The sequence below is a fragment of the Sorex fumeus genome, unplaced genomic scaffold, assembly GCF_029834395.1.
Source record: "Sorex fumeus unplaced genomic scaffold, SorFum_2.1 ptg000111l, whole genome shotgun sequence".
Lineage (NCBI taxonomy): Eukaryota > Metazoa > Chordata > Mammalia > Eulipotyphla > Soricidae > Sorex > Sorex fumeus.
This window is the reverse complement of record NW_026606168.1, coordinates 1,884,192-1,899,265: the sequence shown is the minus strand read 5'-3', so window position 1 is coordinate 1,899,265 and position 15,074 is coordinate 1,884,192. Positions and strand designations below refer to the sequence as shown.

The following is a 15,074-nucleotide window of genomic DNA, read 5'->3' as shown; positions in this document are numbered from 1 at the left end:
ATAGCACAGCGGCTAGGGCGTTTCTTTGCATGTGGCTGACCCAGGTTCGATTCCCAGCATCCCATACGGTCCCCTGAGCACAGCCAGGAGTGATTCCTGAGTGCAAAGTCAGGAGTAAACCTTGAGAATCTCCTGCTGTGACCCAAAAAGGAAAAAAAGGAAAAAATGGACCCATTATTTAAAGGTTAACATACACATTAATTCCAAGTGCTGGGGCACTGGCATAGGAAATAGTAATCATTACTACTATTATTATGGTTTGCTATATAATGTAACTCAGGTGGTTAATTCAGGTTCACCAGGAACTCAGGCCTTAGTAGGCATATGAAAATACACAGTGGCAAGAACTCTTAAGAGTGTACAGAATGGGAAGATCTTTGTGTTTCCCTGAATTGCAATCATCAGCAATTCCCTTTCCCTCATAGTACTGAAGTCACCAATTTAATTTGAACTTCAGAACTGTAACATAAAGAATGAACTAGGAGTGTATATTAAAGACATCAAAAGGTTGAAGCACAGTGTTGCCATGGGATCCCCAAAGTACCACACTCCCAGAGTAATTCCTGAGTGCATATTCAGGAGAAACCCCTTAGCATCACCCAGGTGGGACACAAAAATGAAAAACAAAATGGTCAAAGGCAAGCCGTGAGGAACCCAGAGATAATGAATGCATTGTGTATCCTTCCCAAGGCCTGAAGTAGAATGAATGGTGCATTCAAGGTAAATTGAAATTCAGATTTTAGGGACTGCTGGGCGTTTGCCTTGCAGGGGATGACTGGATATTATCCCTTCCCCTCGCAGGCCCACCTGCAGTGATCCTGCCTGCAGAGCCAGAAGTAACTGCTGGGCATTTCTGGTTGTGCCTTACCCCCACATCTACAAAAAAATACTTGTTTTGTGTATTGAACAGAAAGCGCTATGTCAGGGGGATCAGGTTTATGAATGACAGATGTGAACGATTTCAGTGATCCCTGTGATCAAGGCTTTCTGTGACTCTAGGTGGTTTTTCTGGGCTCACCTCCTGTATCACATGGTCCCCTGGTACCACGGGGAGTAATCAGCTACCTGGGCAGCACTGGGAGCCTTAGGATTTGCATCTTTTGGGAGTGAGACACAGTCAGCAGTGCACAGGGCTAATTTATTCCTGCCTTTGCACTCAGGAGTCACTCCTCTGGGGCCAGGGTTGAGGTCTCCTAATGTCCTAACGTCCAGCACCCCCTAATGGTTTGGAGGGAATTGATGTAGACATGCAGGCAGATAGAGAAGGTTCCCCTCCCAAGGAAAAGGCAGTAAATTTCCTGGGAATAGCTCTGAAGTTGTGAAGGCCAACCTTGCAGAAAACAGGAACTAAGGCCTGATCAGGCCCTCACCTATGGCCAGCAACAGACCCAGAAAAGCTCCTGCAGAAACAAAAGGCCAGGAAAGGAATTTCAAAGAAAATCATCACCACTCCCAACCTGCCTAGGCAACCTCCTTAGCAACGGGACTTTGACCTAGGTAAAAGCCTAGATTGGATTCCCTTCTGTATGAGGGAGACTGCTCATTGGCTTTCCCAGACATTTGCGGGAGCAGGGCAACTGGGGGTTCCACGAGTGTGGGAACCAAAGTCGGACCTCAGAAGGATGTGGGACCCCCCACCACTGCTTCCGGCCCCCTCCCCCAAATTATATAGTCAGATCAGGAGGTGTGGAGCAGTTGGGGTGGGGTGGGGGTTGGGGGATGACCCCAGACATCAATGGTGCTGTTTTATTTTCGAGGGATCCGTGTGCCAAGAGGAGCCACCTCTGGTGGATTCAACTCTCTTACACCCTCAAAGGGCTGGAGGGGATTAGAGAGGCCAGCATCTTCTGGCCCTGCCTGCGTCTGACTGGGCCTTGGGTCAGAGAATGAACCAGGGATCTGTGTCCGGGTGTCCCTGCTGCCCTGGTCTCGTCCCACTCACTCTATGTGTGGAGGCACACCCAGTGGGCAGTGCTCCAGAGCCAGCTACCCGGGAACGAAGAGGGTGACACAGGAGAGGCTTGCCTTCCCGCAGTACGATGTGTCCAACCAACTCAGTTCTAAAGGTCTCCAGACCCCACGTCCACATATCACAGCACCCCATATTGCTGAGGGTGCCATCTTCCGTCCGAGTTTTGAGGTTCCTGTACACGTGAGAATTCCCATGTCTTCTGTTCTCCGTGGAGGAGGGTGGCAGAGGCCAGATTCAACTCCAGCATCTCCAGATGTCTGGGGTGAAGGTAACAGCCATCAGAGGAACTAGGGTGTGTTAAGAAGAATTTTAATTAACACAGGAATAATGAGCGTAAGACTGTGCAATCTCCTTCCCTGGAAAATCTAAATACATCACTTCTTCCAAGGATTTTTTTTTCTTTTGCTTTTTGGCTAATACCCAGCAATGCTCATGTGTTACTCCAGGCTCTGCACTCAGAAATTACTCCTGGTGGTACTTGGGGGACCATATGGGATGCCAGAGATTGGACACGGTTTGACTGTATGCAAGGCAAACATCCTACGAGCTATACTATAGCTCTGGTTCCGAGGGTTTTTTTGGGGGGAGGGGCTGTTTTCTTGTGTGCCCACAGGGTTCTGGGACAGATTGAGTACTTGGGATTGAACATGGTCGATTACAAGCAGGGTGAGATTATTTTGTCGTTCTTCTGTTCACTTTGAACAAGAAAAGTTATGAGCCCTCTTTGCCCTGTCTGTGACCCAGCTCTTTGGAAAGGTCTCCAGTTATAGTCAACCCCACATGCCATCACCCCACTTTCTGAGGATGCCCCAACCGTCTTCTACAAAGAAAAGTGGTCAGGGATATAGCAAGATACAGCTCAGAACCCACGAAGTTAGGGTGCTGGAATCTGTCATCACGGGACTGAGGTTGTTTTGGTTTTATTTGGTTTGTTGATGGTTTGGGTGCCCAACACCAGCAACGTGCATAGGTTCTCCTGACGCTACATTCAGGAATCACTCCGGTATGATGGTGGGGCTGTATGGAGAGACAAAGAGAGAACCAGGGACCTGCGACTGGAAGCCAAGAGCACTAACTGCTCTCCTCCCACTGAAGCGACCCAAGCAGCTTACCTGATTAATGGACCCTATACCTAACACTGAAGAAAAAAAAAGGGCTGGAAATCTTAAGCATAGGAAATGTCGGCCCGCAGCAGTTCCGGGAAATGCCACAAAGTGGCGCTGTGGGCGTTTCCCTGCCTCCCCAGACCTGTTTCTCTTAAGAATTTCCCACCCTTGGGTTTGCTTCAGGAATAAGTATGGTATAATTAAGGATCAAGCAATCTGCTTCCACATGTGCTGCGGTAAAAGAACCCACGAGTGCTTTCTTTCATTAGAGTAACCTGGGTTCTATTCCAGCCTTCAGATCTTGTGGCGTACATAACTGAATCTTCTCGGGGGTCGAGTGGGTTGTTCCAACTCTGTCTCTGGACCACGAGGGGTGCAGAGGATTGAACCTGACGTGGAAATAGCAAGGCAAAGTCATTTATTTTTATTTTTTGTTCTCTTCACTCTGAGCTAGAAACCTTCTGAAGCCACTTTGCTTATGTCTGTGACCAAGCCATTGAGAAATATTTCCTGCTATGGGCAACCCACACCCCAGCACCCCACATTCTGAGGGAGCCCAAACCTCTTCTACAAGGAAGAGGCAGCATGAATACAGCAAGATAGAGCTCAGAAACCCCCGCATTGGGGTGAGGGAATCCTCCAATAAGGGACTGGGGCTGTTTGGGTTTTATTTGGTTTGTTCATGGTTTGGGGGACACAAATCCAGCAATGGCAGAGGTTCTCCTGATGTTGCATTTAGGAATCACTCTGGCATGATGGTAAAGCTGTATGGGGAGCCAGAAAAATAACTGGAGCCTGTGACTGCAAGCCAAGAGCACTAACCACTCTGCTCCCGCTGCAGGGACCCAAGTGGCTTGCTTGATCCTTAATGACCCTATGCCTGACATTGTAGCAAAGAAAAGGGCTGGAAATCTAAAGTGTGGGAAAGGTAGGCCACGGCAGTTCTGGCGATACACCACGAGATGGCGCTGTGGACGTTTCAGTCCCTCTCTGGGATCATTTCTCTTTTTTTTTTTTTTTTCATTTTTATTAGTGAATCACGATTAGGTACAGTTGTAGACTTACACATTTTTGTGCTTGGATTTCAGTTATACAATTATTGAGTACCCATCCCTCCACCAGTGCCCATTCTCCACCACCACCAATCCCAGTTAGTCTCTCCCATTCCCATCCCCCCCATCCCACCCTGCCTCTGTGGCAGGTCATTCCCTTTTGTTCTCTCTCTCCTTTTGGGTGCTGTGGTTTGCAAAAGAGGCATTGAGTAATCATGTTCAGTCTATAGTTTTAACTTTCAGCATGCATCTCCCATCCTGGGAGGATCCTCCCAGCACCCTTTATTTGGTGCTCCTTCTCTATCTGACCTGCCTTTTTCCCTAGCGTGTGCAGCTGGCCTCCATGCCATGGAGTAAACCTCCTGGCACTTGTCTCGGCTATTCTTGGGTGTTAGTCTGAAAGAAAGGGGCAGACATAGAAAGATCACTTTCATCTGGGGAACATAAAGTAACAAAACGTGCTCATTTCTCTAAGAATTTTTCCACCCTTGGGTTTGCTTCAGTCTTCAGTATGGGGTAATAAAGGATCAAGCAAGCCTCTTCCACAGGTGCAGCAGTAGGAAGGAAAGCCTGCGGTTGCTTGTCTTTCACTTGAGTAATCTGGGCTCAATTCCAGCCTTCAGATCTTTGTGGAGTGGATAGCTGAATCGCCTTGGGGGTCGAGTGGGTTGCCCTAGCTTTGTCTCTGAACCTCAAGGGGGCAGTGGATTGAACTGAATCTTTAACGAACAAGGTAAGGTTATTTTCTTACATTTATTGTTCTTTTCTCTGTGTACAAAAAAAGTTCTGAACGCACTTTGTGATGCCTGCGACCGAGCCCTTTGGATGTTTTCTGTCATGGGCAACCCACACCACATCACCGCACATTATGAGGGGACACGAACCCTCTTTTACACCGACGTGGGGAATGGAAGGATATACAGTTCTGACACCCTCAAGTTGGGGTGAGGGAATTCGCCATCAAGGAACTGAAGCTCTGTGTTTTACTTTTCTTTCTTGTTTGTTCCTTTATTGTTGTGGTCACACCCGGATATGCTCAGGGCCTTCTCCTGGCTCTGCACTCAGGAAACACTATGGACATAATTGAAAAACCACATGGGAAGCCTATGAATATACCCGGGTCCTATGGATGCAAGGCAAAAAGCCCTATCCGCTCTGCTCCTATTGTAACAGCCCAAGCTGCGTGTTGTATCCTTAATGATCCCATTAAAGCAAAGAGAATGGCTGAAAATGAGATGGAGCTGTGAGCTTTTCAGTCCTTCTACAGGCCTATTTCTCTAAGAATTTTCCACCCTTATGTTTGTTTCTGTGTTAAGTATGGGGTAATTAAAGATCAAGCACAGGGTTTCAAAGGGGCAGTGGTAGGAGAGCCTTGAGTGTGCGAGTCTCTGACATGGGTGACCAGCATTCGACTCCCGCCTTCAGATATTTTGAGATACATGGCTGAATCACCTCGGGTCTTGAGTGGGCTGCTCCATCTTTTCCTCTGGACCACGAGGGGTTCAGAGGATTGAACCTGACGTGGACAGAGCAAGGCAAATCTGCAAGGCTGGAGCGATAGCACAGCAGGTAGAGCGTTTGCCTTGCATGTGGCCGACATGGCCACCTGGGTTCGATTCCTCCACCCTCTCGGCAAGCTAACAAGAGTATCTTGCCCATACGGCAAAGCCTGGCAAGCTACCAGTGATGTTTTCGATATGCCAAACACAGTAACAAGTCTCACAATGTTACTGGGCCACCCTTGAGCAAATCGATGAACAATGGGAGGACAGTGACTGTGACACTCTGAGCTAAAAAACATCTGAAGTCACGTTGTTATGTCTGTGACCAAACCATTTAGAAATATTTCCTGCTATGGGCAACCCACACCGCATCACCCCATGTTCTGTGGGCATCCAACCCTCTACTACAAGGAAGAGGCAGCATGTATACAGCAAGATACAGCTCAGAAACCCCTTGTTGGGGTGAGGGAATCCTCCAATAAGGGACTGAGGCTGTTTTGGTTTTATTTGGTTTGTTCATGGTTTGGAGGCCACAAATCCAGCAACATGCAGAGGTTCTTCTGGCTCTGCACTCAGGAAGCTTTCCAGCATGATGGTGGGGCTGTATGGAGGGCCAAAGTATGCGAGTGCTTTCTTTCACTTGGGTAACCTGGGTTCGATTCCAGCATTAACATCTTGAGGAGTACATAATTGGACTCACTATAAACAGTGCTCCTCTCCCACAGTCCAGGGGCTTCTCACTTGGGGCATTCTGGGACCATGGACTGAGCAGAACAGTCTTCGAGTAGCTTTTCCCAGGGGAGCGCTTCTTTGCAGCATGGGCACTCACTTCCTTCTGGTCGCCCAGAGAAGACATCCCACCTGTCTTGGCATCCTCATGGGGCTGAGGACATAATTGCTCACTCGAGATTTTGTCACAGTGTGCATGATCAGAAAAATTCCACCTGGAATGGCTGCTACCCTGAAAAACAGTAAGGAAGGATTCCAATTACTGTGCTGTGCCTAAGATTGTCCTTGCCCAGATAATTCTAGACCTGCAGGTTGGATTCTATCATTTACCCTACTCAATTTCAATTCTGACATGTGGATGAATTTTCCAGGCAACAACCTAACATTTCAGCAAGATGCACAGGCAAATAGACCAACGTCAGGTCACATAGTGCAGGGGGGCCCCGCCAAACCACTCTCCGTCCCATGGAGGTGGCTCTAGGATCCGTAGGTGCAGGGAAAGACTGACCGAATGAACACAAGACACGAGAGAAAAAAATGGAGCTTAGAAACAAAGAGAAAAAGGGACAGGCTTTATTGAGGGTGATGGGGGTATATATTAGTGAGGCAGCTACACAAAGGGTCATGCTCAAAATGTGATTAGGAAAGTTACAGAGTCTATAAGTTTAACCTACCATGCATTACAAAGCTTATACTAAGTTATTCATTATCAGTTACAGCCATGACAATTGTTTTCTTGGGATAATCATACATAGGACAGGCTTTACCTGCCAAAGGTCACGTAGGTTAGGATTACCATACCACAGGCTTTACCTGCTGAGGGTCACGTAGGTCAGGATAGCCGTACCTAGCACAGGCACGTAGGCTCTTGGTCAGTTAAAGGGCCAGTTACCACATCTCCCCCTTCCTTTTTTATAAAAAATGCCAGCTAGGGGGAGCATTGACTGGGCCCCTCCAGGATATCAAGAAAATCTTTGTTTTGTGGAGGGGAGGAAAGTAGACAGAGCCCATTTTCCCCTGCCCACCCTACTAGCGGAGGGGAGCCGTGGAAAAAGGCCAGTGTTAGGCAGATGAAACCTCCATGCAGGCCCAGTGTACTTCACAAGGAGTCGGAATCAGCCATGAGGCCTCCCTTGCAGTGCTTTGCCTAGCGGCTGAACAAAATGGAATAGGGTAAAGTCCGACTCCTTCATACCCAGATTGTCAGATCAGAGAGGGGCAGGGGAGCTGGCCATGAACAACTCAAGGTTGGGTCCAACTAAATACGACCTGCGAGCCGTCTTCTGTAGCAGCAGAATTTGTGGCCGCATGGTCTAGGGGAACATCTTCCATTGCCAGGCGGTGATAATGCACCTTTATAGGTGCTGCTGCCAGTAAGGCAACCTGCTGTTTGATAAAGCTGAGTAGATGGTTAAACACGCAAGGGCCAATAGTAGCAACTAACAAGAGTGCAGTAAGGGGACCCAAGAAGGGGAGTAGGTATGGGAGAAGAGTGTGAAAGCCCCAGGTAGAGGTAGAGGACTCTCGTTGGCATCGTCTGAGCTCTAAACCCTCGCTGAGTTCCCGCATGGTATCCCGAATGACTGCACTATGATTGACATAGAAACAGCATTCCTCCCCCAGTGCGGCACAGAGTCCACCCTCTTTCAAAAAGAGAAGGTCTAGTCCTCTCCGATTCTGCAGGGCAACTTCAGACAACAAATTGAGGGATTCTTCCAAATGGGCGATCGAGACTTCCAAGCAGCTGTTGTCTGCCTCGACAGCAGCATGAAGGGAGGCTAGTGCAGAATGTTGAGTCACCAGGGACGCGATGCCCATCCCTGCGCCCGCAAGGGTCAGGGTCAGGAGGGTAGCGACAGTGATGGCTGTGAACGGGTCGCGACAATTACGATGGAGATCAGTCCTATTGTCCCAAGCGTCCAAAAAGGAATTGGCCGGATGTTAGAAAATTCGGGGCAGGACAACAACGGAGACACAGAAGTCCTGGGCGGGACGAAAGACTGATCCGGCCAAATGTGGGGTAAGTCCCGCCCAAACGCACAGCCACCAGGATCCAGATGAAGGGAGAACCCACTGGTCTAACTGGAGAGAAGGATCAGGGATGTGGGTGGCGCATAGTTTGGAAGGGTCAAGGGAAGGAGGTGCGGCACCAACACAAAATCCACGGCCTGATACATCCAGGAGGGAAAGGTTCGAGAGAACAGAGGCCCACTCACGGGAGGTATGGAATAAGGCAAGGGGCTGCCTAAGAGGTCAAAAAATGGGGGGGGGGGGGGCGGTTGCAAGCGCAGCCAGCAGCTGCGTGTAAGGTTTGGGGAGGTGCGGTTGAGGGAGTCAAAAGAGGCCATGACTAAACCACGAAGAGAGTCACTCGATGAGACCTGGGGAAGGGACCCGGTCTGTGGGGACTACTGGGATGGAAGTACTGGGGGTGGTCGCAGGTGGAGCTGAGGGAGCCGGCTGGACAAGGTAGTGCCAGACGCGAAAGAAAAATCCGATGGCCTGACCTGTCAGAGTGCCGCCCGAAGCGCGGACCCCCCCAACGGAGGCCATCTCCCTCCCAACGGGAGCTGGGGAGCAGTTTCCCCAAGGATGTGAACAATAGGAGGAACATGCGGCAACTGTCAGCCCCAGAGGGGGGAATACTTCCCGACGAGCCGGGGGCCCTGGCTCGGTGGCTGTAAATCAAGTAATCGAGGTGGGGGGTGGAGAGAGACGAGGGAGGAAGGCCCGCTACGGAAGATTCACAGCCCCAATTCTTACCAAAAAAGTCAGGCACACCCCCGCACTCAGGACGATGAGTCTGTTCTGGACAAATGTAAATGGTAATTTCCTTCCACGAGTGGTCACAGAGGGACTTGGGCAAGGGCCGCCACTGTAAATTGGGGAAGGCATGCAAAGAACCATTGAGTATGGCATGGCAGTAATCGACCTCTAAGTCAGGGAACCAGGAAAGGGTTTGGGGAGCGCACTTGCAGAAACCATGAGTGGCATCCTTCACAGCGAGTTATCTCTCATTTGTCATCGGGTTGATGAATACTTTCCAGCAGATGGATATAGGCTGGTGTGCCTCACTGTTTGACGGTCAGCACCGGACTGGGTGGAGTGTCATGAACAGCATCAGCAGGATTTCCAGGGACATCTGTGGGGAAAATAGAGGTGTTCTCAGGGCCAGGCGAGGTTCTGGAATTTGTTACATGATTTATAGGTCAGACAAGGTGGGCAGGAAGCCAGCGAGCTGCTCCTTCACGGGTATCAAAAATGCAAGCATGTCCTCTGCCCCAGATCAGAACTGGGTCCGGGCCATGCCACTGAGCCGTGAGTGGATCCTTCCATTTAGGCATAGCATAGGAGTTTTTCGAGTCAGAGTGCCAGAAACGATCTGCAGCACTGCGGCCATCCTTATCCAGGCTCAAAAAATTGAGCACAAACTGCACATGGGACAGCAGTGTCTTAGGAGAGTTAGAGGCACCATATAGGTTTCTATCCTTCACCAATTTGGAGATATACATTTTAAGGGTAGAGTGGGCTCTTTCCACGATACCCTGGCCTTGTGGATTGTAGGGAATTCTGGTAGTATGCTGTATTTGGAATTGTTTGAAAAAGTTCTGAAATTTTTTTTCCAGTATAGCCTGGCCATTATCCATTTTAATGCGCTGAGGCTTCCCCAGGATAGATAGGCAGTAAAGGACATGAGCGATAACATTCTTAGAGGCCTCGCCTGTCTGAGCAGATGCACAGATATACCCGCTGAAGGTATCTATTACCACATGGATATATCTGAGCCGTCCAAAAGAGGAGACGTGGGTGACATCCATTTGCCAGAGTGCGTTAGGAACCAAGCCTCTGGGATTGACTCCCAGGTGGGGTGCAGGCAGAAAGGTGACACAAGACTGGCACTGCTTAATGATTTGTCGGGCCTGCTCTTGAGGGATATTAAACATCATTCTTAAAGTATTAGCGTTAAGATGATGAAGTGCATGAGTCTTAGTGGCCTCGGATACGAGGTCTGGACTGGAAACAGAGGCTGCAATCAGCCGAGTAGCCCGATCAGCCCTGTCATTGCCTTCGGATAGTGGGCCAGGGAGCCCAGAGTGGGCTCTCAGATGGCCTATGAAAAAGGGGAGACGGCAGGAGCGGATGCACTGTTGAATCTGTAAGAACAAACTGGTCACCTGAGAGGATTCCTTAATATAGCTGACAGTTTCAAGGAGCAGAACGGAAAAGGCTACATAGGCACTATCTGTGTATAGATTAAAAGCTGTCTGTTGGGAAGTCCTGAAAAACTTTATAGACGGCCGACAGCTCCACCAACTGGGCGGACGCATAGTCTGTGCGAGAGAAGACAACCTTCTCTTGGTGCACGTATGCTGCCATCCCACTAGAAGATACATCAGTGAAGATAGTGGGAGCCCCGGGGATGGGGTTATTTCTAGTGAGAGTGGGGAAGATCCATCTGTGTATCTTGCAAAATTGAACCAGTCTGTCTGGAGGGTAATGATTATCTATGAGTCCCTCAAAAGAGACACAGGCTATGGGCCAGTCATCGGAATTCTGGAGTAGCCAGTTTACCTGGTCTCGGTCGTAGGGCTGAATGATGATGGTTGGCTCTAAGCCGAAGTATTTTCTGCAATATTCCCTCCCTAGGCTTATTAATGAGGAAACAAGGAGGTAATAGGGAGTGAGGACACGTCTGGGGGTCGAGGGTAGAGACAACCAGGAAACGGGATGGATCTGCCAAACAAGACCTGTAGGGGAGTGTGGGGTCTCAAAAATTATCAGAGAAAACGGGAGCTCATAGTTCAGGGCAACGATAAACTGTTCATCAATGGCACGTTCTACAAGGGCAAGGGTGCGTCGGGCGTCATCTGTAAGTGTACGGGGGGGGACTAGAATCGGGATCGCCCCGAAGGGTGTCAAATAGAGGTTTAAGGTCATCTTGTGTCACCTTAAGGCAGGGTCGGAGCCAGTTAATATTGCCTAATAGCTGCTGAAAGTCATTTAAAGTCCTCAATGTGGAAGTCATGAGCTGAGCCTTCTGGACTCTGATTCTAGATCGGTCGATCTGAAAGCCTAAGAAGGAGTAGGGGTCACTCATCTGAATTTTGTCTTGAGCTATGGAAAACCCTGCGTGAGTTAGGGTGTCAATCATATGATTGCAGCAACACATAACTTCATCTGGGTGCGGGCCAGCAAGCAGGATATCATCCATATAATGGACGATGTAAAGATCCGGCCATTGTTCCCTGACCGGGGCCAGAACACTCGCAACAAACTTCTGACACAAAGTGGGGCTGTTGGCCATTCCCTGAGGTAGCACCTTCCACTGAAACCGCTTCATCGGGCCTCTGAAATTTGTGACGGGAACACTGAAGGCAAATCGGGGGTGATCAGCAGGGTGGAGGGGGATGGAGAAAAAACAGTCCTTTAGGTCAATAACAATCTTGTGCCATAGGGCGGGGATGACTACGGGCAATGGTAAGCCAGGTTGTAATGCTCCAAAGACCACCATGGTCTGGTTTATTGCCCTCAGATCCTGGAGCAGATGCCACTTCCCCGATTTCTTCTTGATCACAAAAATGGGCGTATTCCAGGGAGAATTGGTCAGTTCTATGTGTCCAACAGCGAGCTGCTCCTGCACTAGCGCCTCCGCTGCGGCCAGTTTTTCTGAGGACAGGGTCCATTGATCTACCCACACAGCGTCATCTGATTGCCAGATAATCTTATCAGTGTGGGGTACAGGCAAGTCAACGGCCATTATGGTAAATTTCCCAGTACTTGTCGTCCTACAGAGGGAGAAGGCATCATGGGTTCAGTGAGGCCCTGGGAGTGCCTTCCCAGACCTTGACTAGGAAGATAGCCCTGCTGAAGTAAAAGATCTAGGCCTTTGGTATCTACTAGGATCGGGTCCATTTGGGACAAGACATCCCTCCCCCACAGATTAACAGGCAGGTCGGGGAGGACATAGGGGCGGACGTGGCCTTCCTCTCCTTTGGGGGTCCGCCACTTGAGTTCAGCTGAAATTAATATTGGGTTTTTTGAATGGCCAATCCCCTGCAGGTGTGTTAAAGAGGGGGAGAGTGGCCATTTGGGCGGCCAGTCCCTAGTAGTAATGATGGTAGTATCAGCTCCAGTATCTATAAGGCCGGTAAAGGGCCTGCCTAAGATGGTGAGGGTCAGGAGTGGCTTACACTCCTTTATAGCCTGAGCCAAATGCACCCCCAGTGGCACGGGGCCGGTGGCACCAGGAGCAAGGCCAGGCGGGATGAGGAGCAATTCATCAATGTGGGCACCCAGATCTATACGTAGGAAGGAAGACGTAGTCATGGCCATAATGCTAAGCTGGCCAGTGAGAGTATTATCTATAGTGCCGGGAAGGACCTGGAATTCTTCCAGTATAAGATTCCTGGAAAGAGAGGTGACAACCCCTCCCGATAATGAGGCCAACCATTCCGGCAGACAGAGGCCCCTGGAAATTAACTGGGATGGGCTGAGGTCCCTGTGCCTGGGTTAAGATTGTGGGGGAGGTGGTACGGAGGTCCAATTTGGAGCTTCCTGGGATGGCACGCAGGAGGGAATCGAAGCCGGAGGGGGAACAAGGGCCAGAGGTGGAAGAGTTTGGGGAGGAAGAAAGGGGGAGCCCCACCTGCCTGCTGCATTACGGGGCCCTGGGGCTGGCCCCGCGAGAAGTTTCCCGGGCAAGAGGTAACTCCAACCTGGCAGTCTGATGCCCAATGGTACCTGTCCTTACACTTGGGGCATAATGTATGGGGCACGCGCGCCCTCTCCCGCTCTGGGCAATGGCGCCGGAAATGACCAGGCTTGTTGCAGCCAAAGCAGAATCTAGGGTCAATTGGAGCGGTCATGGGAGTATGGGTTAAACCTTTAAGGACGCCCCAATGGCCAGTCCAATTTTGTGAGAGGCGGGGTCTATATCGGCGCACAGGCGGAGGTAGTCAGAGAGGGTCTTGCCTCCTTTATGAGTACGAAGAACGTCCTGGCAGACAGAATTAGCATTTTCATAGGCTAAGTGGCAAATAAAGTCGTTATCAGTGTCGCCTCCCCCCAGGAGGCTCTCAGCAGCCTCCCCTAGGCGGCCAACAAAATCATTGTAGGGCTCGTTAGGGCCCTGGTGGACTTTGGAAAGAGAGGTGACAACGGAACTCTTCGTTGGGAGACCCTTCCAAGCCTTCAAGGCTGCCACCTGAATCTGTGTGAGAAGGCCAGGAGGGAACTGAGCCTGAACCTTGTTAGAGGAGAAGGAATCATTACCCAGGAATTTTCTCAGTACCCAGGGGGAGGAGGACCCTCCCGCAGCGAGATTCCGCCGGGCCATATCCTGACAGCGATCCTGATAATCCACCTTCCAGAGCAGATAGTCTCCGCGGCTTAAAACGGCAAGGGTCAGGGAAAACCCATCATTAGGGGTGAGCCAGCTCTCGCTAAGGAATTCTAAAAGGCTCAGGGTAAAGGGGGCAGTTGGACCTCCTTTGGACCAAAGGAGGCAACAGCATCCTTAATGTCTTTAATATCACTAAACTTCAGTCTTTCATAGCGCTGTCGTCCATGGGCTCCCACGTGGGTCTCCCCTGGTTCTGAGTCCCTTGCATCCCTGCCCGGATTAGGAGCCTCCTCGATGCCCTCACGGTCATCTGGGAAGTCTGCCTCTTGGGCTGCTCCCTCCCTCTCCTCCCCTGAGGGGGCTTGAGGTGAGAGGCATCTACCAGGCTGGAGAGCAGGAAAGATCTGAGGGGCTTGCAGCCGAGCTTTAAGCGGCGGGCTTAGTGAGTCAGGCGGGGTATTTGGAGATAGATCCAGCTGCCTGATCTGCCCCAGGAGGTCCAGGAATTCCTGCTTTTGTTGTATAAAGGAGTGGAGCATTTGAGTATCCTGCGCCAAGCGGTGGGTAACAAGGCGAAGGTCAGGACCCACAAGGGGTGGAGAAAGACAATCGCTCGCCCCGAAAGAGACCTCGGGAATGTACGGAGGGGGGCAGCGAGGGTGGACGAGGGTGCCATTGGGGACCTCTCAGGTGCACGAAAGCATGTGGCTGCATCCCCGAGGTCAGCAACGTTCTAAGGGGGATGGGCATCAGAGTCCACAGAATGCGGAGGGGAGTTCTTGGGGAGGGGGATCCCTGATGACTGGATATAAGCGTGGCATCGAACATTCAGGGGGATCGTACTGAGAGCCTGCAGGAGGTTTCTCAGGTGGCTCCTCAGTGGGCATAGGGATTGACACAGAGGGACACGGGGACCGACAAGGTTCCTCTGTCTCTGCGGTGGGAGTGGGGAGAACAGAAGGCGGACAGGAAGGCGTGTGGGAGTGAGGGTTAGAAGGGTCATAATCTTTAAGGTCTCAGAGTCTTGAATTATCTGGTGGGCATCTGACTGAACATGTTGGACTCGAAGGACCTCATTAATGAGATTCCAAAAAGAGAAAGTCGGAATGGGGATTCTCTTGGGGCCAAACGTCCTGTAATAGTCTTTAAGACAGTCTCCTACACGGCCCCAACATTTCTCATCGATGGTCTCTCCTTGAGGGAACCAGGGACAGATCTTCTCAATAAGAAGAAAGAAATCTACGAGATCCTTTTTCTTGACCCGGATACCCCGGGGCTTAAGGGATGTCTTTAAACCATGAATAAACAATTCCTTCTTGCTTAAACTCTGACCCATTGTCAGAGGTCAGGAGAAACAGCTTTCAAAGATAC

The 15,074-nt window shown here is 50.3% G+C and overlaps 1 protein-coding gene across 1 annotated transcript; it reads right to left on the bottom strand.

The window, feature by feature from the left end:
• Window positions 1-12,118: 12,118 nt before the first annotated feature.
• LOC130043072 (endogenous retrovirus group K member 7 Pro protein-like) lies at window positions 12,119-12,694 on the bottom strand. Its single transcript, XM_056135372.1, has one exon. It carries the CDS (start codon window positions 12,692-12,694, stop codon window positions 12,119-12,121), a length of 576 nt encoding a protein of 191 aa, XP_055991347.1.
• Between the last annotated feature and the right edge of the window lie 2,380 nt (window positions 12,695-15,074).